Consider the following 26631-nt stretch of genomic DNA (forward strand, 5'->3'; position numbering starts at 1 on the left):
GATAGGTGGAGGGTGGAGCTTCAGAAACAATACTGACTTGGTGATTGGGAGATAGGTGGAGGGTGGAGCTTCAGAAACAATACTGACTTGGTGATTGGGAGATAGGTGGAGGGTGGAGCTTCAGAAACAATACTGACTTGGTGATTGGGAGATAGGTGGAGGGTGGAACTTCAGAAACAATACTGACTTGGTGATTGGGAGATAGGTGGAGGGTGGAGCTTCAGAAACAATACTGACTTGGTGATTGGGAGATAGGTGGAGGGTGGAGCTTCAGGCCAAAACAAAAAATGACAACATCAACATCAGTTGAGGGCTGCAACTCCTCTTTTTAAACTGGAATATCCTGGCTTGAGTGCTGTTGTCAGTGACATAAGTATTTGAAATGAACATGATTTTTAAATGTCTGTTGACATATCGGGGTCATTTTATGATTCGTTTTATTATTGCTCTTACATACAGCTCCTTTAATGTCCTTAACATATACCTGAAGTTTAGATAACGGTTCTGTTTCATCTGGCTTCACAGACAAATACAGCTGCGTATCATCAGCGTAGCAATGAAACTTGATGCCATGGTTCTGATAATACTACAGGACTGAACCTAGCACTGAACCCTGCGGGACACCACAGCAGACGCTCTAAGATCATTACATGAGGGAACTGGAGGTTGTCCTATCTATCTATCTATCTATCTATCTATCTATCTATCTATCTATCTATCTATCTATCTATCTATCTATCTATCTATCTATCTATCTATCTATCTATCTATCTATCTATCTATCTATCTATCTATCTATCCATCCATCCATCCATCCATCCATCCATCCATCCATCCATCCATCCATCCATCCATCCATCCATCCATCCATCCATCCATCCATCCATCCATCTATCTATCTATCTATCTATCTATCTATCTATCTATCTATCTATCTATCTATCTAATATCTTTTCCACAGTCCAGACCTTAATCCCATTAAAATATTAATCATTTCGAGAAGTGCTTTTCCTCACTTGACAGCACTCCAAACTCAAATCAAAACAGGTCGAGCATTTTTCGAATGCTCCTCTAACTACCTACTCACTAGTTTTCAGGGTTGCACCACCCTTCCTCTATAAATTGCACCATCTGCTCCTCCTGCCGACAGATTTGACGCTCAGATCAACACAGCCAACAAACATGAGGAGTGCCGGAGGGAATATTCTTCTTTTGTCGTTTGCTTTTCTTGCAACAGGTAAATTCAAAGAGTTTAGTTGAAATTCCGGAGATAATGTTGTTTTTTTATGACAATATTCGTGTGTATATGCCATGAGCAGCCCAGGATGATGTGAAGTGTCCCACTCCGGCGGAGTTCCCCCACACCAGACTGCAGCAGAAGTACAGCTCCAGACCGTGGTTCCACAGCGGGGAAAAGGTTTACTACAACTGCCTGGAGGACTTCTCCCCAGCCAGGGGGAGCCGCTCCGTGCAGTGTGTCAACGGAACATGGAGCAAACTCACTCTAAAATGCGAAAGTAAGAACTCTCACTATTTGGTACCCTTCAATAGTAGGCTACGGTTGAATATTATTGCCAGTAGATTGACTTTATTGACGTATTTGAAGAGCTAAAATGTGAGGGAAATTGATTTAAGGGCCCGCTAGAAGATCTTTACTGCCCTCTGCTGGCTGTGAGAGAAAGTACAAAGGTTTTATTTATAACAAAATAGGAAAAAAAGGGTCTCATTAAGCATGTTTTTAAGCATCAGTTGTGCTGTATGCTCATGTTTAGATTAAAGAGTAATTGCTTGTTGGATAAGACCTGCATCCTTCCCCCAAAAAACCTAATAAAATAAACGTTTATAGTCTGAATGGAGAACACAGCTGAGTCCAGTTTGAACGAGCAACGTTTTATTATCAAGCGTCTGCTTGCATTTGCCTTGTATCTTAAAATAGAAAAAGATAAACCGTTTAATTTTGTCAAAATTAATTTTAAACTAAATCTTAGAAGGAAAAAAAAGAAGAAACTTTGTGGCCCAAATAAGCTACAGACAAGCCCTTCAGAAAGGGAAAAAGCAGAGAGAAATGAAGTGAGGATAGACAACTTTGATGATATTCATTCATAAAAATGAAGGCTGTTATCGGTCATTTTGTCTGTTTAATTATTTTTTCTTCTTCCCGTGTTTTTGGTCGAGTCCTTACTTGGAAAACATTGTGAGCTCTTGGCAGAGAGAGCGTGATGTATCATGACTTTGTTCTTACAATTATTCAATATTAGACACAAAATGAAACTTCAACATGACCCAACCTTCCAGGTTCATACTCTGTATTTGAATCCAAAGAGAGCTGGGATTAGCTTTGGCAGGTCCCCCGTGACCGTACATAGAAATAACTTGGTATGGATGACGAATGGGTGGATACCAGTTCATCAGATCTTTGCTATACCCTCCACATAGCTGTGGTGAACCTCATGGTTGTTTTTCAAATGACAAAGTCTCATTCTTATTTCTTCGTCAGGATAACCATAATGTTTCATTTCTGACAGAGAAATCATGTGGCAACGCTGGGGATCTGCCCAATGGCCAGTTCCATTATGAAGGGAACACATATATTGGAGAAAAAGTCTACGCTGAATGCAACAAAGGGTATGTTTTGTCTGAGAGAAGTCATGTGAAGCTGCAAAGGAAGACACTCCAAGTTTATTTGACTGTTCCTCCATGTCGACAGATTCACTCTGAAGGGAATGGACTACATGATATGTAAGAAGTCTGGATGGACCGGTGAATTCCCGTCTTGTGAAGGTGGGCAGCAACACGACTGACTGTAAGCTACGTGCTTATTGTCTGACGCTGAAGTTGCAACAGTGTAAGAGGTGGCGTCATGAGGGCGGCGTAGAAATGAGTAACAAAAACCTGACGGACAACGATTGTTTTTATAAAGCCTTTAATTCTTTTGAACATATTTTCCATATTACTGATGAACCACATTCATTCAGTGTGATGTCATCAGGATGTTGTAATTTGGATGTCATAGGATTAAACACACCATATATGGACGCCAACTAGCCTTTGAATTGCAGGTTCATATTTAATGCTCATATTTTTCACACATTTTTAAAAAGCCTAACTATTTATTGGTATATATTTCATTAGCCAGCATCAGTAAAATGGTTAGAAAACTGCAGCAGCAGTAGTAGTAGTACTGTAGTTTTACTATACATGACCACAGTCCCCTACTGTAACTGTATTCACCAAATCAATGAGTGGATGTGCCAGAATTTTGTCCAGCTAAATGCAGAAAAGACAGAGGTGATCATTTTTGGCCCTGAAAATGAAATGGAAAAGATCAGCACTCACCTTGGCTCCATGTCATTGACAGCTACAAATCAAGCCAGAAATCTGGGTGTAATTATTGACTCAGACCTGAACTTCAACAGCCATCTAAAGTTTATCACTAAATCTGCCTATTACCACCTAAAAACATTGCTAGAATTAAGGGTATTCTGTCTAAACAAGACATGGAAAAACTTATTCATGCATTCATTTTCAGTAGGTTGGATTATTGCAATGGCATCTTTACAGGCCTTAACAAGAAATCAATCAGGCAGCTGCAGCTGATCCAGAACGCTGCCGCCAGAGTCCTTACAAACACCAGGAAACTGGACCATATTACACCGGTCATGAAATCACTACACTGGCTTCCAGTGAGTCAAAGGATAGAGTTTAAAATCTTACTGCTGCTGTACAAAGACCTGAATGGTCTGGGCGAGGCAGCGTTCAGTTATTCTGCTCCTCACCGGTGGAACAAACTTCCTGTAGACCTGAGGTCTGCTCCAACTGTAGATCCTTTAAATCGGGCCTAAAAACATTACCGCAAGCGTACTCCTAAATTAAATACTTACCTGCTGGACTCTACTACCCTTATTTTTAACAGCTTGTGCTTTTTATTATTTTACTTATTTTCTTATCTTATTCATAATTGTATTCAATCGTATTTGTTATTTACTGTCTAATTATGTCTTGCCGCTTTTAATGTCAATGTAAAGCACTTTGAATTACCTTGTGTTGAATTTTGCTATATAAATAAACTTGCCTTGCCTTGCCTAGCACTGTAGTTTTACTATATGAAGTCCTTCTTTACTTGGTAGCTTTTACAACAAATGGTCATTTTCGCCATTTTTACTGGTGTTTGCACAGTATTCAGGAGTAAATGACATTCCTGGTTAATACCTGAGATTAATGTCTCATCAGAGGGAGCGGCCACCTGCTCCACCCCGGTAGTGCATGACGCTGTGCAGAGACGTGGAGAGGCTTCGGTGCACCAGGTGGGAGAGAGCATGAACTTCACATGTAGGCAGGGTTTCCAGCTGGAAGGAGCTCAGCAGATCACCTGTGGTCCCGGGGGCCTCTGGCAGCCTCAAGCCCCTCGATGTCGTCCCTCCCCTGATAAAACTCAACACTCATCAGGCAGAGGAGGTGAGGTTATGTTTCCACTAGACACCCAGTTATGCACTATTACAGTAAGTCACTATCCCTGCTGATTAGGAAGTTTCCCAGGTCTAAACTGAGTCTTCTCAGTGAGTAGATGTGGCGCACCGCCATCCGTCGGCATCTCCAACGCACACCTGGCTGACAAGAACATCGCCGTGACGTCGTTTGCCTCTGGTGATAAAGTCTATTATGTGTGTAATGTTGGGTACGTTCCAACGTGGGGCAGCAGGTCTCGCACGTGCGTGAATGGAAAGTGGACAAAACTGAAGCTAAAATGTGAACGTAAGGACATTTATGTTCCTTTGCGATTAAGCTTTCTGTGTGCGGCTTTGTGAATGCTCATGTTTGTTATCATAAATGCATGGAGCCTTCCACCATTCATGTCATGAAGACATTAACCCATCCCAATAAAAGTAGGCTTTTTTCACATATTTGGTTTAGTACATAATAGCGTAGTGCTTGAACAAGGATATTTATGTTATTAAAAGATTTATAGGCCCAAATGTGAGCAAATGTAGGTAAAACCTCTTATTTTCGAATCTTTTTTTCCCGTTTTTCTCATTTCGTTTTTTGGAGGATAGGATGGCATTCTGATGATCGTGGTGATTGTGCATGCAGCCATTTATATTCCTCTTTACAATCTATAAAAGCTCATTCTTCTGATCTTAAACTTGTGTTAACCTCCTCAGACCTGGTTCTTGTTGCTTTGGGCCCCGATTATAAATGAAATATTATGACACAAACAACAAAATGTGTGACGTCCACACACTCAGGTCTCATGAGGTTTATGTCACATAATAATGCAATGCATGCCGTTTCTGATCTAAACTGTCTGACAATATTTAAAAAATTTGACACGATTCTTTAATAACCTGATGTGAGTGAAGTTTAAGTCTTTGAATTTCCAAAGTTTTGGGAAAAAATTAAAAGTAAATATAGAGGTGATGAATTCCAAAACTGAAGAACAACTCTATGATTCAAGCTCTGTATTTTTAAACATCTACAAATGTCTCGTTAACAACTTCATATTTTTTTCAAAAGGGAAACTTTGTGGAAATGCAGGAGAGATTCAAAACGGACAGTTTGAGTATACTGGAATTGAGTTTGGAGACACTGCCACAGCCGTGTGTAATGATGGGTAAAATAACTTTATTATTACTCTCTTTTTGATGCCATTATCCTTTCCATTTTTTAATTCTCATTCACTGAACATGTGGCTTTATCCCTGTCCTGTCATCAGGTATGTACTTGTGGGAAAGGCCACTAGGACCTGCATGAATAACGGTTGGGACGGACGGGTTCCTGATTGTGAAGGTACACGCACACACATGCACGCCAGACCCGTTACAGGTTGACCTGAAACTCTTCACAAGTTATAACGTCTCCATTTCTGGCAGTTGTGACATGTGTCGAGCCAGAGGTGACGAACGCCGAAAGGAAAGGCCTCCAGGAGCCACCGTACCTGTACAGGAGCGCGCTTCAGTTCGCATGCCGCCAGGGAACGCTCGTGGGCCCGAGGGAGATCTGGTGCACCAAGGACGGGACGTGGAGCGCCTCTCCGCCACAATGCCAAGGTCTCTCATCGCTGGTGCTGCAATTATTATGGGTCAATGACGTGACGCCTATATTTTTCTGAAAAACAGATTTTTTTTCAATTCAAAAAAGGTTTAAATGGATAAGAAAATACAATATATATGACTGACCTGTCCCACATATGGACACACTTGAATTTGACAAAAAATACTAGTTATTTGGGATTTTGTTGTTGTTTTAAGCGCCAAAATGTCATGTGGTGCGACCATCCGACCAGGACTGAAAACTTTTTTTGAAATCACTCTAAATGTTTTTAAATCAATCTTCTGCCCTCTCTGGCATGATTTCCAAAATGTCTTGTAGTGTGTAAGATTGCATCACATTTGTATTCATATTTCCATCATAATATACGAACAAAGCTTGACTGATTATGTCCATTTTATGAAATATCATGTGGCGCGACCATTAAAAAAACAACCATTTTTGTATAATACTGAAAACTTGCAAAAAAAAAAGATGTCAAGATGTTAAGGAAATTAATTTATTTTAATATGAATCATGGTTGCACCACATGACCTTTTTTAAGGCTAGTGCCAATTCATCTTGACAAAAAACTCAAAAAATTGACCTGTTGAAAATCCTTATTCGTCATTGACCCTTATACAACATTATTTAAATGGTACTAAACCATTTTCTTTCTCCCCGTCGCAGAAATAACATGTCCGTCACCAAATGTGCGCAACGGCTTCTGGATGGGAGCCCGGAACAACAAGTATCAACCCATGGACACGATATCGGTGGAGTGTAAACCGGGCTACATCATCGCGGGACCACGCTCCATCATCTGCAGCAGTGACGGCCGGTGGCTTCCTCAGCTTCCCCGGTGCCTCCTCTGTAAGGATCCTCTTCTTCTGATACATGCAAGAGATTTTAAAACATTTACTTTCTAATGACTTTCTGCCACTTGATCTTTCAGCGCGGCACAACTGGAGAGGCTAGTCTGCTGCCTGCAATGTACAAGCACTATTTAATCCAACGTGGATAACCCGTTCCACAACAACCAGGTGAAGATGAGAGTCATCTCTTAAGCTATTAATACATTGTCTCCAAAATTAACACAGTTAAAAACCACCTTTTTAATAATGGTACATTATGTATTTAGCTCTTAATACTTGTATATGGTATTTATACAGACATTAAAATGTGTTTAAAATGAAGCTGAAGTACAGTATGTTTATTTTTGATAAGTGTTTTGAGCAGTAACAAGAACAAACTTGTTTCATTCACCTCTTTACATTGGTTTTTCCCTTTTTTTTCCTTTTTTTTGACAGTTGATAATGTGTACCATCTCTATAGACTAAACAGTGAGTGAGCGTCTCATCAACAAACAAGCTACGAGAAAATAAGAACATCAATTCCATTCATTTAAAAAGACATTACAAAATCCAGACATTTCTTTACATGAGCATTAACAATTCAAGTGCAAATATCATTATGAACTCCGATACATCATAGCAAACTCTTGTTTAAAAGGCAACAATTTAAAAAGAAAAAAAAACAAAACAAAAGGTTGCAGGAAAGAAGCGGGTTCTGGTGGAAGGAGGAGGGTGTGATGGGGAGTGAGGACCTGTGGGCTGAGAGTGCACTGGGAGGCTATTTAGTGCACCTGCACGTCATTTCTGATTAAAGTCACACATTTGTCTCGGGGAAGAGGAATTTTAAACTGATATGAACTGCTGTCCACAAAATCTCTATGGTCTCTAACATAAAATACCCAACCCCATTTATCTTTATTTACATGAGTGGGGATAAAACATCCTCAGATTGGAGAGGGAAAGCTTCTGTTTACACTGCTTTTCCCACCGAGTCATCTGCGTCAAGTCTCAGACTTTCTGGGAAATAAACTTGTTCCATTTCTTGTTCCTGTGGTCAGTGTGAGGATTGCAGGAAGCCTCAGCTTCAACTCAGGAAATAGTCTGACCTGAACTGAAGGCAGAACTTGTCATTCCTACACTAACTGGTAGATGTAAACTAGTAAGCTTTCGTAGATGCAATAGGCAGATTAAGCTCTTAAACTAAGTTTACACTCCCAAAATGTCGGCAAACTTCCTGGATTACTGCAAAATCTCTCTTCACCTGACGGATGCTATTATAGAGCAAACGTTAGATTCTCACTAAAGTTCAGTTATATTTACCCTTATTGTCATTTTATACAGCAAATGTTCATTTTTTTTCTACTTTTTTTTTTCTTTTCATTTTCTCAACACCAGCAACACGCTGAAGCCTTAAAATCTCCTGCACGTTGTGAGAGATTAACATTTAATATTATGAGTCTCGACAAGACCGCAGCTCAAAACACATTTTGCATGTGTTTTTTTTTTCTTTTCTTTTCATTTGCAGGTCACAACAGGGCGTAACTGAAGTTAATGCATGCCAGTTTCATTCATTGCACTTTGTACAAAAAAAAAAAAAAAAAAAAAAAAGGAGGGATAGCAGGTTATTAATGCACAAAACTACTTGACCTGCTCTCTTTGGAGCAGCCTTTGGACGAGCTGTCCACGCTGGGACACGACACATGCGAGTGGGTGGTGTCTGGGGTCTTTGGGTTGGAAACCGGTGGGACATCGGGGGCAGAAAGTGATTTTCGGTGGGGAGTCCCGCATAAGCAAATCAGGATTAAAGAATTCCACCTTCGTCTAATTTACTTTCATTATTTACAAGACTGAAACAAAACACAACAAAACTGGTAGTCCACAGACGGGGCGAGGAGAAGTTAGCGAGTTACCGGGCGTACGAGCGGAAGCGTTTCCCTTTTCTTTGATTCAGCAGATGAATAGCATGTGAAGTATATCAGAAAGTCAACGAGGATGAAGAATTAAAGTGACCTTTTAAAAGAAGCAGCAAACATAATGTCCCTAAAAGACACTTGTCTCACTCTTTGAGACATGCTCCACTAATACATCACACCGTCTCATTTTGTGACTCTTGAGTTGTATCTCTAAAATGTCCACTCGGTTCCTGGAATAATAAACCAAATGTTTTTTGTGTTTGCTTTGAGCTGGCTTGAAAAAAAAAAAAAAAACAACCAAAAAAAGAGCGGAGGAAGTGATGTGAGGGTTGAGAAACACTGGTACAGTCTAAACAGACAGAGGAACACACAGATTCACTGTTTTAACAGTTGGAAACTGCTCTAAGAGCGCAAATAAAAAAAAAAATTAAAAAAAAATGGGGCTTTGAAGGACCTGGAACGCAGCTGCAGTGTGAAGTTTAGCAACTGCTCCTCCTCGAGGACGGCTCACAGACACGGGAGATGGGACCACAGTTACACACTACAACTTGCACAACACTTACAGTCACACTTAATGGTAAGAACCGGAGCCGGAATTTCGCACAGCTCACTGAAGTAAATACAATAACAAGCTCTATCAGGCTCAAACCGCATAAACAAAACGTCACTCCTACTGTCTGAAAAAGGCTTTTTCTTTTTTTTTCTTTTTTCTTTTTGTGGTTTCATTGCACATCACAACAGAAACCAAACCTACTGACATACACCCCCCCCCCCCCCTGCTGAACGCTTGAGCTCGGAAGTGCAGACCTGTGTTGAACGCAAACTGACAAACGTAAAAAAAAAAAAAAAAAAAAAATTAACCCCAGAAAAAACAATGGCGTTTGAAATATCTTGGATTTATGTCGTGTTTATTGTAAAAGCCTATTTCAAAAAAATAAAATAAAATAAAATAAGAGGGGTAAACGCACTAGTAGGTTTTGTGTTCAAAAGTCCTTTGTGGGGTTGCGGGATGAGGCCTTTAAGGTGGAGGAGGAGGGTGTCTGGTCTAGGGACGGGGTGGGAGTGGGGACGGGGGGGTTGCCCGGCGCATCAGCAGCTGCGTGACTTTTACTTGTATGGCCGCAGGAAAGCAGACACTTTGCTGCTTATGAGACGTATGAAGGAGCGGGGAAGCATCTCGTTGGACTCCCGAGTGGTGTACTTGAAGTAGTGGTTTGGGTGAGCCAGCACGTCAAAAAGAGTCTTAATCAGTTTTTTATCCTGCAGACAGAACAGACAGATGTTAAAACCACCGCACGGTGCAAATTACACAACTGGAATCAAGACTTAGACTTTTGCAGCATTCATGCACAACCTCACTCAACAGCTTTGATTAGGTTTACAGCTGCAGCCAGAGACTTTACTCAATCATCCTGTCCTGTGTGTAAACCATGCATGACTTTGGTGATTGATGCTATGAGAAGGACACAAAAAAAAAAAAAAAACTGCAGACCTTAAGGATTTCTTGATGGTTTTCTGAGGCGTAGAGCCTTCCATCTCGCACTATGTCCTCCACGAGCTGCTCATAGTCCTCTGAATTCATAAAAACAACACAAGACGTCATTAGCTCAAAGCACGTCACGGCATGAATGAAATAATGTCTCGACTGTCATGAACGATTAGGCTGGTGCAATAGCGGCAAATGCAGACGGTAAGAAACTCACTTTGACTGGTGTTACTTTTTCATAAACATGTTTCAGACCATTAAAGGTGGAGAAAAGCTGTGCTGCAACACTGTTATGCTGGCGGGGGAGTCATTCAAACCAAACACTTAGTGTGAATAACAATGTTTTTCTGCCGTTTTCTGACATCAAAGTTTTTGATTTATCAGTCAAAAATTGGTAACCAATAATATTTTGCAAATCCCTATATCATAAGACCCTTCGGGGGTCCTTTGATACCGAGTTGTGGCAAAGATTCTCCGAGCAGAGATCATTTAGCGAAAAGTGAGGGTGTCTGGGTTGGGTATAAACAGAAAAAACAAACAAAACAAACACTCTCATTTTCTCTTCTGTGAGTCCCAGACACCTCTGGCACGACTTTATCTCTGTGAGCCAGCTTCATCGATGTGTGACATCATGGCAGAAAACCATTTGCAGGAGTTCCACTTTCTTTGCCTGGTTTGGGCCAAAAGCAATGCTCCCTAAGAGCCAGCAAATATTGCTTCAAATGACATTTAAACTGTAATTACAGCATGAAACAAGTCTTTAATTATGCTTATAAAGAAATAAGTCATCTATCATAAAAAATCCCAAAACATGTAGGTCTTTTAGCATCTTTAGGGGATGACAGTTTAAAGGAGATGTCAGTGCATAAAGGCTGAGGTCGTAAAGTGCAGCTGGATGTGTGTAGAGACGGAGAAAACAGAAGTCATAAATCTGAGTCATTGTGATGGATACAGCCAGATGGACTATCTACGACTCCCCAGCAGAGTCCTGCTGCAATGACAAACGGAACCCAAAACAGTGTTATGCAACGGCAAAGGCACGTTTCAGCTTTGCACAAACACACCGCCAGGTTCTCTGGGTACAGACTAACTCAGACGGAGAAGCAGACGGTGGACGTGTGTCCTGTGGTCGGAGGAGTCTACGTTTGGGCTGAGCATCAGTGAACGTGTGCATCAATGCCCGTGGGAGGAGTGGCCTACACATGTGGGAATGTACAGATGTATGATGGGACTTTGGAACGGCATCAAAGGGACATCTTCTCTTGACAGGTTGGAGCAGCCAAATGCCTGAGCTCATTCTGATCCCTATGATAAAACTACAACAATAAATAACTGAAGAAGTATAAAAGGAACTGCAATGAATCACAACGATAAAAATGCCTCTAAAAAAATAGATATTTTTCAACTTGTTACAGATAGTTTTTGGCATCGGAGCATTTCATTGTTTAGACATCTGTAGTAAGATCAATAATATGACAGGGCAGAGAAATACAAATTATACACCACCATTATTTTTCCTGAATTATCAGATCAGAAAGGACACACACATGCACACAAATATATATATATACTGTATATATATATATATATATATATATATATATATATATATATATATATATATATATATATATATATATATATATATATATATATATATATATATATATATATATATACAGTATATATATATATATATATATATATATATATATATATATATATATATATATATATATATATATATATATATATATATATATATATATATATATATATATTAAGGCTGCAACTAACGACTATTCTGATAGTCATAGAATATTGAAACGATTAGTCCACTAATCAGACTATGAATCTCATAATTATTTAGCTCTCAGCTTTTGAATTTAGCATGGGGTTGTTTAGATGATGTACTAACGAAATACTAGAAAAAGCTGCATTTCCTTTAAACGGTGCAGGGTTGAACGCTGACGAGCTCAAAATGGTCAACTCTTAAAATGATGGAAGAAGGGAGGAGCCGAAGACCAAGGAATAGCAGCTGAAGAGAAGAAGGTGGGCTTATGACAGGAAGATAAGCTAAAGACAAAGAGTTGACCACAAAAGAGGAAGATCAGCTGAAGAGGAGGATTAAAGCTGAAGGAAGGCAGGAAGATCAGTTGAAAAGAAGATGGACTGAAAAGAAAATAATCTGAAGAAAGGAAGATCAGTTGAAGAAAGGAACCCTGTTTTCAAGAGGAGGATAAGTTGAAGGACTGATACGCTGAAGTGAGGAAGATTGATGAAGAAAGGAGCAGAGGAATTAGACCGGAGCTAAGAAGTTTGAGCTGGTTCTGGTTCTTTTCAGGGTGGTTGTGGTTTTGTCTGAGGTGGTTCTGGTTCAATTCAATTTTATTTATGTCTATTACAACAGAAGTTGTCTCCAGGATCTTTCCAGAGACCCAGAACACGACCCCCGAGCAATTATTACATAAACATAACAAACAATGGCAGGTAAAAACTCCCCTAGTGGGAGAAAAACCTTAATCCAAACAGTGGCAAGAAAAACTCCCCTTTAGGAGGGAAGAAACCTGGACCAGGACCTGGATCATAAGGGGGACCTCCTGCTGAAGACCAGCTGGGCAGAGCAGGAAAAGAGAGAACAGACAGAGAGAATGAAGAACAGAGAAAGGAGAGACACAGACACAATGGCTAACTGGTGCAGTACAGGGATGACTATATAAACAGATGTAGACAGCAGACACTGAGGTGGACAGAGGGGGGATGGGGGGACCACAGGCCAGGATGTCAGCAGGAATCTACCAGACATCAACACAGACAGGTGGAAGCAGCAGTGGGAGGATCAGAGGGGGGACTGCAGGTCGGCACGCTTGTCCTGAAGCTCTGGCCTGCAAACATGATTGTGTTTGAGTTGGTTCTGATTCTTTTCGGGGTGGTTCTAGTTCTGTCGCAGAGACAACCCAGCACGTAATAGCAGGGTGCAAGATGCTGGCGGGTAAAGTACACATGGAACACCACAACCGGGTTACAGCGTACAGAAACATCTGCACTGACTGGGTTTCCATGCATCAATAACCCTTTTAAAATTTTTTTTAAATATTGGCAATAACCCGAATTTGCACGGCCATGTAAACACCAATAACCCCTTTGAAAAACCCGAATTTGCTCATATTCCGGGTTTTTAAAAACCCGAATATGAGCCCTGGGTTACTCCTTTTAAAACCTGAATATTCGGTCATGTAAACGCCAAACGGAATTTCCCCATCAAACGGAACATGAATTTGTTTTCTGCACATGCTCTGTTCACAAGGAATCCTTTTGAGTCCAGGAAGTTCTTATAAACACGGGGAAACACAAGACCACGCCACACTTTTGGAGTGAGGAGGAGACTAATCACTTCATAAATGTAATGAAGGATATGAACATTTTGGCATTTGTAGACGGTAGAAAGTACCGGGATAGCCAGATTTACAAGAAGGTGAGCGAAAAGTTGCGCGAAGCAGCATTTGTTTTGAATTTGGATACAGGAAGAAGAAGCGGAAATGACGTCATCACGTTCTCTGCGCGTCACTGGTTTGATCGAGATATCCCGAATGATTAATCACCATGTAAACAGGGATAACCCTGTTTGCTCACGCTTGTAAACGGAATATTCCTAATGTTTCAGTAACCGGAATATTAGCAATAACCCGAATTTTGACTGCATGTAAACGTAGTCACTGAGTCTGGGTTGGAAGTCCCCAAGTCAAGGTGGGAGAAACCTGCACGGGTGGTGGTGAAGGAAAGAGCAAAGATCCGGTGGGACGTCCAGGTCCAGACTGATCAACCAGTGATGGCTAACCAGCCTGACATACTGGTGGTGGACAGACTCCAGAACAGAGCAGTGGTGATTGAAGTAGCAATCCCAAAGGAACATGAGAAACTGGAGAAGTAGCAAGGATTAAAGGAGGAGATAGAGATAAGACAAGTACACAAGTCAGGTGATGCTGCCTACCATCGTAAGTAACATAAGGGATTTGGAAGCCTCTGGCGCTGTTGGCTTCATTGGACTTGAAGTTGATCCACAGACGTCTGGAGCGAGCTGTGAAGGCGATGGGCCGCTCATACGTCTGACAAGTCTCATAGGTGGTGATAGACGTAGCCGACCCTTGAAGAATCACGGAGAGAACAACAACAGTCACGTCTTCATACCTGCATTACGTTCACATAGAGACGACACTCGATTGAATGTGATTCAGAGAGTAAAAGAGAGACATACAGTTCTTCCTCATAACCAGCACATCTCCACACTCGTCCTCCGAGGGCAGGAAAATCTCCGGCACCACAATCAGGATCTTGCGCTTGCTGGGCGGGTTGATGTTCCAGATACACTCCACGTTGGCCGGGTAATTACCAGGGTAGTTAGGTGACTCGATGTAACCCATGAACTCACCCATCTCGCCGCCGCATTGCCTGTCTGAACATACACGAGCAAACCAGATCAGATACGAGCTCGAGTCAAGGACGTGCACGGACACTTCACGCGGTCATGTTCATGCTCACTTTTGCATTGTGAGACACTTGTGGCCCCGTCAAAATCCGTGGTGGTGTTTCCTGGGCAGGAGATGCAGTAGTTCTGTCTGAACTCCGTCTGGTAGGTCCCCACCGGGCAGCGGATGCACCGATGGACCGTGGTGTTATAGTAGTGACCCGGAGAACATTGAACTGCCGGGAAAAGAACCAACAAACATGTCAACTGAAGAAGTTCTGACCATTATAGAAGCATCTATAATAATACCTATGGTAATACCTATGTAAGTAACATCTCTCCTCTGTTTGTGCTACAGTAAAGAGCAGTGAGAGTCATTCACAGGGTCGGCATCAGAGAACCATCAAACAGATTATTTATTCCGGCAGGTTTGTTGAAAATGGCGGATATAGTTGAACTTCAAACTTTAAAAATAATGTTTAAAGCAAAAAATAGATTGTTACCAGAACAGTTACAAAATTTGTTCAGATTGGAGGATGAGGACAAGAGACTTAAACTTGATTTCAAACATACTTTTGCAAGGCTAAACATAAAACAAAGGTGTATTTCTGTTACAGGTGTAAAAATATGGCATGGACAAAGCAAGGAACTGAAAAGTTGCACAAGTTTGTATCAGCTTAAGAAAATGTTTAAAAAAGAAAAGATAAGAGCCTACAAAAAAGAAGAAGGAGAAAGAGAAAAAAATAGATAGAAGAGTGGTATTTTTGTTTGTTTTTTTGTTATAAATATGTGTATAGATAGATTGGTGTTCAGTAAATCAATGTAATTGTATTAACAGAGAGGGGCACGTATCATAAGTTTTCTTCTTCCTGCTCCTTTTCTTTCATGGTGATAATGTGTACTTCATGGAATTTTGTACAACATTATTAAGAATATATACCATGAATGGAATAAATGAAATTAAATCTATTATTTTTTTTCTATCCAAACTTCATCAAGACTGCGCTGACCTTTGACTTCACAGTCGTGGAAGGAGCTGGCGCCTTCCCGCTTGGTGCCGAGCCCCCCCCCGCAGGGGAAACACAGGGTCCGCCCCAGGTCCGGCTGATAGGAGCCCAGAGGGCACGGCTGACACGGTTTGAACCCGTCGTTGGAAAAGTATCCTGTTGGACACTGACCTGGATTGGAGGAGAACATCACATGGTTCAGGTTTACTAATGACGCCGCTGGACCAGAAAAACACACACAGTACTGGAGTTGAGGGGGGATGAGGGGGGATGGCATCCCCCCCCTGAAATAAAAACGGTCCAAATCATCCCCCCTGTAAAACTGCCATCCCCCCTTTCCATCCCTTATGTCATTTCATCAATGAATGTGGTTTTACTGCTATTTCAACATTTAGAGTCATCACCAGAAAAATAACACCAGAAAAATAACTTATTTGACAATTTCCACCTGTTTCAAGTCAATTTCACTTGAAATAAGTAGGAGAATCTGCCAGTGGGATTTATCTTCTTATTACAAGCAAAAAAATCTTGTTCCATTGGCAGATTTTTCTACTTATTTCAAGTGAAAATCTACTTGAAACAGGTGAAAATTGTTGTTTTTTCCAGTGATGAGTCTTGTTTTAAGTGTAATGAGATTTTTTTAACTAAATTGAGACATTTTAACTAGAAATAAGACAAATATTCTTGTTAAGATTTTGAGTTTTTGCAGTGATCCATTTTACTTATCCTGTGAAGGACAGAGTCATATTGATAAGTTCAGAAAACTGTTTTTTATTGTTGTGTTTTGATGTATTTGATGTAAGCCCAGTGGATATTTAAAGCTTACAGAAGGCTGCATTTAACTGCTGCTGTGTAATTCCTGCAGTATTTCTGCAGGTGTTTTGGTCAGTGCTATTATTTGTAATCAGCACAAATGATCTGTCCCCATATGATAAAATCCACCATCCCCCTGATTTTCTTTTACAACTCGAGTACTGCGCACACTCAACATCCTCCCTGGATCTTTAGAGTAAAGCACCTGCGCAGGAGGAGATGTTCCGTGCTCCGGCGGGCCCGTGGCCATCACTCCCGGGGCAGAGGTCACAGGCCAGCTGTCCCTCCTTCTCCTGGAAAGTCCCCGGTGGACACTGGACGCAGCGGCCCTGCTCTCCGTGGTAGTTGTAGTACGACCCCGGCACACATCTTACTGAGAGAATATGCACAACAGCTTTGTTTCCAGCACATATTTCACACAAACTAACCAACCAGTAACCTCCCACGGATGAGAGACACCGGTACACAAACGCTCTCACTCAGCTCTCTGGTCTTACCACATCGGCCGCTGTCCCTCTCTGAGCCTGGGGCACAATTCTCATGGATCTGAGCGGCTTGGGGAAGTTTCTGGGCCACCTCGTACTCCAGGCCGGCGAACCGGATCAGGAAGCGCTCCTGGTTAATGGACTTCTTCAGAGCCTTGATGTATGTCTTCACCTGCTTCTCCATGCGCTGCCGCAAGCAGCTGAGGTTGCAGCTCCCTGGTCAATAAACAGCACAATTCACCCTCAGATCCAGCTGACGTGGGCTAACGTCGTGCAGGTCGAGCCTTGCACTCACAACCAGAGGTGGGTAGTAACGAGTTACATTTACTTGAGTAAGTTTTGGGAAATTTTGTACTTTTAAGAGTAGTTTTGAATCACTATACTTTTTACTTTTACTTGAGTAGATTTGTGAAGAAGAAACTGTTCCTCTTACTCCGCTACATTAGGCTACATTGAGCTGTTACTTTTCTTTTATCCCTTTTATCCGCAAACGCGTCAATCTCATGACATCACTGATTGATTCTTTGGGAAAAATGTTTGTTTTTGCATGTTTTGTCACATTTACACAGACTCAAACACACACAGAGTTTCTATGAGTTCATGGGCTTGTTCTAGTTCTGCCTGGTTAAAAAAAGAAAAGTACAAAGGCTTGAAATTTTGTGCAACTTGTGCTTAATTTATTTCTTTATTCTGTTATTATTTTATTTATTTTATTATTTATTAAAGTACTTGAATTCAATTTAAGATTATTTTAATTTAAGCTATTTTTTATTTTTATTTTTTTTAATTAATTTTAATATTTTATTGATTTAATTTGCCTGAAGATGATTATTTTGTACTTTTGTCTGTTTGAATGGTTGTGTTAAAAAAATAAATCAGACGTTACTCAACAGTTACTCAGTACTTGAGTAGTTTTTTCACCAAGTACTTTTTTACTTTTACTCAAGTAATTATTTGGATGACTACTTTTTACTTCTACTTGAGTCATATTATTCTGAAGTAACAGTACTTTTACTTGAGTACAAGTTTTGGCTCCTCTACCCACCTCTGCTCACAGCGGTCGGGACGCGGCGGCTCACCTGTGGTGTCTCCAGGTTTGACCTCAGCTTCCAGCTCCAGAGTAATGCGTGTTACTTCCTTGTTGGACGGGTTGCGAGCACGTCGCCCTTTAGCTTTCTTGGAGGAGTCGCATTTGAGATTAACAAACGTTACCAGACAGTTGCTGCAAGGCTGGCCTCCCCCTGTGGACACATTATCACACAAACTGCTTTAATAAGTACAAACACCATCTGTACACTGTACATTACCTGCTATATTGTTCCCTTATAGTCCCATACGTGACATATTGTGTGGAAGTGGGGGGAAACACCTATAAAACCAATCTCATGCCCATATTTTTACTACAAAAAAGAATAGTACGTATAATTATGGGAGCAGAGTACCTGGCGCCAACCAATGCTTTATTTATTAATTTAAATGTATTAAAATTCTGGGATCTAGTTAACCTTCAAACCTTATTGATTATATATAAAGTATATAAAGCACATCATAATCTCCTCCCAAGATGTTCTCAGAGGCTGTTCCAAATCCACAAGAGTAAATATGAACTAAGGAACACAGGTATGTTTAAGAAGGCACGGGGAAGAACCAAAAGTAAAGAAAACTGTGTTTCCGTGAAAGGTGTCAAATTGTGGAATTGATAAGGATTTAAGAATGTGTACCTCAATTTATGTTTTCAAAAAAATTTTTAAATATAAAACGATAAACAGTTATAAAGAAATCTGTTAATTATGTTGGTATAGCCTATTATAGATTAACATGAAAATAGCACCACTATATACCCCTTTTTGCATTATTGGTTTTACTATTTTTATATAACATAATGCAATGACAGTTTCTCTTTGTTATATTTTTATATATTTATTTTCTTATTTGTGTATTATTATCATCCACCTGATGCCATATTGTGTGCATGATACACACTGCACAGGATAGGCTATAATAAGCCCTTGGCTTCAGCCTACTCCTTTTTCGGACATTTCTATTTACCTTTTATTTTATTTGTGAAATGAACATTTAAATGTATTCTGTCCGAAATAAACCGTTCGTTCGTTCGTTCGTTCGTTCGTTCGTTCGTTCGTTCGTTCGTTCGTTCGTTCGTTCGTTCGTTCGTTCGTTCGTTCGTTCGTTCGTTCGTTCGTTCGTGCATTCATTCATTCATTCATTCATTCATTCATTCATTCATTCATTCATTCATTCATTCATTCATTCATTCATTCATTCATTCATTCATACACAGCAGCCGGCACAGATGAGGACTGACCCGGTCCGAGCGTCCGCCCCCTGTCCTCCGTCCTGCCAGTCAACCTAGGGTGAAGGTGGCATTTGGCGTTTTTAATCTTGAAAGAAGTCGTCTGCTTCACTGGAGGCGCCAAAGTCTCTACAGACAAACACAGCCCAGTGGGTGGGAGGACACAGAAACATCATGCGGCTCCCACTATCGAGAGAGAAGTCAGCGGTGATGCTTGGCGACGCTTGGACGCTAACAAACCGGCGGGTAACAAACCTATGCAGCCCTGATTGCTGCTGTTCAGCCGAGCGTTGGACTTCCCTCTGAGGACGGGGATGCCGCAACTAACTGAATAGCTGTTATCGGACTCTGCAAACATTCCCAGACCAGCAAGGAAAAAAGGAAAAAAAGTTCATAGCGTGTTGACGGTTTGTATTTTTTGAGCGCGCCCTGCTCGCTGGTGACATACCTGCCAGATAGTGAGCCTTGGACGCACAGGTCAGAGAGCAGCTCTCCTTCTTGCCCGTCTTGCTGCAGGTCAGGGTGGCCTTGGGCGCTACCAGTCCAGGAGGACATTTTACAAGTTCTGAGAAAATATAAAAACCCATATGACATCACACACTGCTGTCAAAAAATAAGAAAAGCTAATAAATCAGAGACAGTGCTATTGGAAGGACAGTATTGATCAGCTGACGGTGTGGGATGACCTGGGAGGAATGTGACGGAGAAGCATAAGCAGCTGAACTCAGGTTCAGAGGGGAGCGTAACACTGACGGGGTCTTTGTCATTTATAACAGCAGCATGCATGCAGCAAGTCAGTGCACGACGTGTTGCAGAGTAAGAGGAAAAGTTTGTAATAAATCATCCTTGATTGCAACATGATGACAAATGAAATAAATAGTTAACGCCCGCCTGAGTTCAGTGATTGATGTTGACTCTGGCTCTGCCTGAGCTGCATTCACACTCATTACCGAAGTCATGCACGGCAGTAGTTTACTAAAGGTTGCAGTAAAGCCTCTTATTTATTATAGATTATATATATATATATATATATATATATATATATATATATATATATATATATATATATATATATATATATATATATAGATATGTATATATATATACACAGTACAGACCAAAAGTTTGGACACACCTCCCCATTTGTTTGAATGAGAAGGTGTGATCAAACTTTTGATCTGTCTTTTGGTCTATTCATTTATTTATTTAATTTTAGTTGTTAAATTTCTGGAAAAGAAAAAAGTCAAATCATACATGAGAGAAACTATTCAGTTTGTGGCAAAATATTTGTACTTGTATGAAACTGAAGATGCATAATGCAAACCTGACATTTACTGTTAGTTCAGTTTGTGGAAAATGGTTGGCCTGGCTTTCTCTTTAAAAGTTAAACAGTTATAAAGCATTACAAACTGTAACAATAGGGCAAACGTACAGTATTATTTTGTATTTTGTGTCTTTCAAATAAAAGACAATTTTTTCCAGTCATATGTTCCTCATTGAAGGTTGTTAAAAAACCTGTTATAATATCGTATCGTATCGTTATCGTGACCTCAATATCGTGTATCGTACCGTATCGTGAGATTAGTGTATCGTTACACCCCTAGTCTATATATATATATATATATATATATATATATATATATATATATATATATATATATATATATATATATATATATATATATATATATATATATATATATATATATATATAATAGACTATGTTTAGTTTTTTTGTGTTTTCCTTTTGGATGACATCACAGGGGCGGGAGGAAGATATTGAAGGAGCAAAGCAGAGACAAAGGACAGAGTCTTCAGATAAAGAGAAGGTGGGAGTAGGGGAGGTGGTGGACAGAACAACGGTTATCCTGCAGAGACACTTTCTGTTCGCCCACATTCACCGCAGTGGATTCAACAACCACCTCACATCGGGATGCAGCAGATTGCAATAATGTGGGGAAATATACAAATTTATGGATGACATTATTCATTAGATTCTGTTATTTGGGATGTTACACAGAGGAGGAGGATGAAGTAGGGGAGAGAGAGTTGAGATGGATGAACTTTCAGAGCAAAGACAAGTGAAAGACAGGAGACGGCACCTCGCAGACGAAACCAAAGAAGCATTTTCCAGCAACAGAAAAATGTGACTGTCAGTTGTTTTGTTTTGTTTTCCTTGCACATGCAGATGACTGCATCTCCTAGATGTGTACCTTTACTCAATACTCGAGTTGTAAAAAAAAAAAATCAGGGAGGATGGTGGATTTTATCATATGGGGACAGATAATTTTTGCTGATTACAAATAATATAATATATTACAAATAATAGCACTGACCAAAACAGCTGCAGAAATACTGCAGGAATGACATAGCAGCAGTTAATGCAGCCTTCTGTAAGCTTTAAATATCCACTGGGCTTACATCAAATACATCAAAACACACTGCAAAAACTCAAAATCTTAACAAGAATATTTGTCTTATTTCTAGTTAAAATGTCTCATTTTAGTAAAAAAAATCTCATTACACTTAAAACAAGACTCATCACTGGAAAAAACAACAATTTTCACCTGTTTCAAGTAGATTTTCACTTAAAATAAGTAGAAAAATCTGCCAGTGAAACAAGATTTTTTTTGCTTGTAATAAGAAGATAAATCTTTGCCATTGGCAGATTTTCCTACTTATTTCAAGTGAAAATTTAGTTGAAACAGGTGAAAATTGTCAAATAAGTTATTTTTCTGGTGATGACTGTAAATGTTGAAATAGCAGTAAAACCACATTCATTGATGAAATAACATAAGGGATGGGAAGGGGGGATGGCAGTTTTACAGGGGGGTGATTTGGACCGTTTTTATTTCAGGGGGGGATGCCATCCCCCCTCATCCCCCCTCATCCCCCCTCAACTCCAGTACTGCCTTTACTGCTTGCTCAGACAACATCCACCCTAGTTTCATTTCATAATGTTAACTTTGGTCATAGTAACCAGCTGGTGTCCACCTCATCTCTGCAAGTTTAACCCTCAAGAACCGGAACATTTTTAACCACTGCAGATCCTAGTTTGCAGGTTCTGGGGTTGCAGTCTGGAGAGGATGGAGAAAACCAAAAGCCTTTAAAATCAACGGCAACACAGCTGCACACAATCACTTCTTGGTTTTTCCTCTGACAACTGTGTTTCCTAAATCACGTGAACATGATCAAAAGCTGGCAGTCTGCTGCAAAGGTCGTTCCAGGGGCACTGTCAACAGGACTTAAATCAGCGGTTCTGCTGGAGACCAGGGAACCAGTGCCTGCTGGGAAAGTTTGTCAAAGATGTCGTTTCTGAGGAACGGCAACAGAACTTTATGACGTGTAGATCAGCCTTGATCCTCCTCAAGGACGGAGCCTCAGTTTGAGCAGCAGCACAAATCAAGGTTCCTGTCTTTCAATCCCTCTAGATCAGGGAAGAAACTGTAGCATCAGTGCAACAGGGAAATGCATGTGTGTGTGTGTGTGTGCATGTGTGTGTTTCAGGGGAAACCACCACACGGGGGCAGTGTTGGTACGTACCAGTACAGTCTTTCCTGTTCCAGTGCAGCTTGTATCCTGGTGGACAGGTACACTCGTAGCTCCCCAGAGAGTTGATGCAGCCATATTTACAGCCTCCACGATTTATACTGCACTCATCAATATCTGTCAGAAGATGTGTTGACAGGGAAACATTTTACAGACGAGCATAACAGGATTTATTACACAGGCCTAACTGGGTTTTTAGAGACTCAAAGAGAAAAACATGTTTTATTGGCAAAGGGAGACGCTACAAACATCGTGATCAATCCAAAATAATCTGGCATCAATCTCGTCCAATTAAATGAAAGCAAACAGTACATCTATAAACGAGGAGCCCTTGTGTGCTCGTTTCACTCCATCCTTTCAGAGAGTCACATTCAAGGAAGATTTATGTGCTCGCATGTAAACAGGAGTAAATTCTTGGTTTTGATGTCACCCACATTCAGTTTCATGGTCAAAATTTCGGCGCTCTTCAGGGAGGAAGACTTGTGGCAAGCAGTAAATTATAATCACCTTTTCAAACACATGCTGAGCTAAAACCACTAAAAGCATCCGGCATCCAGATGCAGTCTGGCTGCAATCGATGCCAGACAGAGAATCGGTTTACAGAGAGGGAGCGGACTGTTCAGCGCGGAGAGGTGCCACACGCACCGGGGAAAGAGACGCAGATAAAGGGAATGATTGATGATCCGGCCAGATGATATGAAAAAAAGCTCAGTCTCAGTCAGATATTCACCCTGAATAAAAACAAAGCCTGTGCTCTGCTGCACTTCCTGAAGAGGGTGATGACTTCATCAGCAAGCCAGAAGTGCTGGGAAATGTCGTGAGGGATGTGCCGCTCATCCTCGGCATCAAAGCGCTGCGTTCAAACAGCACAAACCTCTAATGATCATCTGATGGAAGAAGAGCTCATTTGCCAGCGACTGACTTCTTTGTTTCTGGCGTGTTTGATTTTCGACACGTCTCTGGACGTCTTTGCGTGCTCGTACAGCACACCGTGTCGAGACGAGCCGAGGAAAAAAACAAAAAAAAAGACAAATTGACATTTAGACACCACGGAGGAATGCACAAGAGTTTCCGGATGAGTCCATATAAATGCCATCAAACTAAAATCTTCATCAGCCTCATCAAGAGCCTCCTGTAGAAATGACATCATAGCCATCGTTTTTAAAGAGCAACTCTTCCCAAACACAATCTTAGCAGGTTTTTTTCCCTGCATCTCTTAACTTTTAGCAGATTATAATGTCTCTTCTTCCACCTGAATGAAATAAGGCAAATTCAGAAAACCTCGGAGAGTATTTAGTTGCAAACTCTCCATTTACAAGACAAGTAAAAGTGAGTAGAGCACTCGACTAGCACTGGAGGAAACGGTTAAGAGACTCTCACTCAGCAGGAATGCTGACAGATTCCAGCACAAAGCTTAACAGCAGGTCACTGACCTGACTGGGTTTGTTAAGGGTGAGTCTATTGTTAAGCACTGATCACAGCTCTCCGGACTATCTGGCAGCTATATTTCTGTTGATAAACCACGCGGGGAATAACAGCCCCTTTGCTTCTGGCCTGGAATGAAGAAAGTACAACGGGGGGCTCCATAAATCTCAGAGGTTATCTCAGAGTTCCGACAGCGGCGCTGAAAGGCGAGGGGAAATCATTCATCACCGGCTCACTCAACAATGGTATAGAGAGCCATTTACGCCTGACCATCTCCACTTCTCTCAGCAGCTCAGCGTGGCCTGATCGCCCTCCATCAGGAGAGCTAAACCTCACAACTCCAATTCTGGGGCACTTATTCCCAGGGCTGGCTCCTAACACGGCGACCCGCGTCTGGAGCGGATCTCATGGAACTATTAAACCCCTTTGAAATATAGCACATTGTGTAAATCCAGAAAAATACAGGCAGTGGAGGAATAAAACTAAAGTAACATCAGCTTGTTAACCTAAATGGATTGCGATAATATTTTCTAAATGCTCAACTTAGTTTTCTTTTTTTTTTAAACATCTTTTTATTGAAAACAAGGTATAAGAGAACAGTTACATATAAAGATTAAAGCTGCGAGCAGCGATGAACGGGCCCTCGCACTCACGGCCACCGTCCCCCATAAGCATATCAGAAATGACACCACCCATAACTTCCTATGTCAAACCAAAGCGCTTTTTGGCGTCTAGCGTTGCCACGGTAACACTTTTGAAAGAGAAAAGTAATGCGCGTAGTCGCAGGATGTAGACGCATATTTTGATGTATAACACACCTGGGTGCACGTTACAGTTCGGGCCATATTAATTGCCGAAGGAATGGCATAAATTGTTCTAAAATTACGCGATTAATTCAGAATGTTCAATATGGCCGACTTCCTGTTTGGTTTCGGCCATGGCGCCAAGAGACTTTTCTTTAAGTTCCGCCATGATACAGGTGTGTAGCGATTTTCGTGCATGTACGTCAAACCGTGGCACAAAGTTTTCAAGGGGGCGCTATTGAGCCATTTTGCCACGCCCATTAATGCAAACCATTAAATATTAAATTTTTCACCAGGCCTGGTTTGCGTGCAAAATTTGGTGACTTTTGGGGCACGTTTAGGGGGGAAAAAAGGCCCTCCTTTTGTCAGAAGAAAGAAAGAATAACGACGAAAGAAAAATTCCTACAGATACAATAGGGCCTTCGCACTGTAAGTGCTCGGGCCCTAATAATATTTTTGCTTTTTTTTTTTAACAGAACATACATACAAACATACAAATATAACCCCCCCACCCTACAACATCCGGTGCATCTCAGTCTAAGAAAACAAAATAAGTAAAGAAATGAATGGATAAAAGTTGTGATATTGGTACTTAAAGATATTTTGCAGCAGGTATGAATAATAAAACAAAGAGAAAAATGAAATTAAAAAAAGAAAGTGGAGGAAGCTACTTTAAAATAAAAAACTTAAGAATAAGTAAATGAACTATGAGGCCACATTTGCTGTGCAACACCATGCATTCAACTTAGTTTTCTGACACGATGTCAATTGTAAGAGGACTTTTAAGAGCGTAATTTACATTTCAGGAAAAAGGAGGACAACATGCAGCAAAGACTCGTTGACATGGTCCGCATGCAATCTCCTCATCTCTGCGTGAAATGCACCATTTGCCCAGGCTCACATTCCCATACACCTACACGTTTACAAGCCTCGGGTTTGAGTGGGCTACCTACAACACGCTCTATCAGCAGACTTGTCAAACTACCTTTAAAGAAGAAGCTACATCTCACAAGCCGTCTCTCCGCGTCTCTACAACCACGGTGAGACCCCGAGGCGCTGCAGACAGCAGCAGATTCTGAGTGCTGATATGCACTCAATCAAAGGGAGCGCCACAACACCACGATGAGCTCTGGCTACGAGCCTCGCAGCAGCTCCAGCTCAGCTCTTCCTGACACCAAAGGCTGTTTCTGTTTCTGCAGACGAGGCTTCCTGCTCATCCCCGGATCGACGTGGTCACACACCGCCCCGAGGGGCCGTAATTCCCTTTATACGGTGTCTAGTTTTACTCCATTAAGTACAGCACACACTGTGGACGCTTTACTTCCCTGCCAACTGTAGCATATGTTCTGGAGAGAAAGACTGATGACCTGCCTTCCAGGCAGCCACCTGCTTCAGCTCATTTCAGCTCATTTGAAGATCAATTTAAGACCGTCTTGTGATTGGCCAACCATCAGAAGAACCACTTAGACGCATTTATTTTGCTCAACAATGCACCT

General features: G+C 41.0%; 2 protein-coding genes across 5 annotated transcripts in view; one reads left to right on the forward strand and one right to left on the reverse strand.

Moving 5' to 3' along the window:
* The first annotated feature begins 1133 nt into the window (after positions 1-1133).
* On the forward strand, positions 1134-7218 carry LOC133456818 (C4b-binding protein-like). 3 transcript variants are annotated; one of them, XM_061735420.1, is made up of 11 exons: positions 1134-1237; positions 1320-1517; positions 2526-2625; positions 2708-2781; positions 4231-4455; positions 4558-4752; positions 5512-5608; positions 5711-5784; positions 5868-6044; positions 6715-6897; positions 6980-7218. In XM_061735420.1, exons 1-11 carry the CDS (start codon positions 1183-1185, stop codon positions 7000-7002), a joined length of 1401 nt encoding a protein of 466 aa, XP_061591404.1. In that variant the 5' UTR covers positions 1134-1182; the 3' UTR covers positions 7003-7218. The 3 variants fall into 3 exon arrangements, with proteins under 3 accessions (XP_061591404.1, XP_061591405.1, XP_061591406.1); XM_061735421.1 differs by having other exon boundaries at positions 4558-4644; XM_061735422.1 differs by lacking the exon at positions 4558-4752 and having other exon boundaries at positions 6980-7217.
* Positions 7210-26631, reverse strand: part of scube3 (signal peptide, CUB domain, EGF-like 3) — a 116369-nt gene continuing 96947 nt past the window's right edge. For both annotated transcript variants that reach the window (XM_061735419.1, XM_061735417.1), the window contains 13 exons: positions 22902-23024; positions 19807-19923; positions 19614-19706; positions 19371-19487; positions 18127-18288; positions 17060-17263; positions 16768-16935; positions 15753-15920; positions 14817-14978; positions 14533-14730; positions 14269-14421; positions 10284-10363; positions 7210-10051 (listed from right to left, as the gene is read on the reverse strand). In XM_061735419.1, the coding sequence (XP_061591403.1) occupies positions 9899-10051; positions 10284-10363; positions 14269-14421; positions 14533-14730; positions 14817-14978; positions 15753-15920; positions 16768-16935; positions 17060-17263; positions 18127-18288; positions 19371-19487; positions 19614-19706; positions 19807-19923; positions 22902-23024 (1898 nt within the window). In that variant the 3' untranslated portion in view covers positions 7210-9898. The remainder of the gene's footprint in view (positions 10052-10283; positions 10364-14268; positions 14422-14532; positions 14731-14816; positions 14979-15752; positions 15921-16767; positions 16936-17059; positions 17264-18126; positions 18289-19370; positions 19488-19613; positions 19707-19806; positions 19924-22901; positions 23025-26631) is intronic.

The sequence above is a fragment of the Cololabis saira genome, chromosome 12 (genome assembly GCF_033807715.1).
Source record: "Cololabis saira isolate AMF1-May2022 chromosome 12, fColSai1.1, whole genome shotgun sequence".
Taxonomy (NCBI): domain Eukaryota; kingdom Metazoa; phylum Chordata; class Actinopteri; order Beloniformes; family Belonidae; genus Cololabis; species Cololabis saira.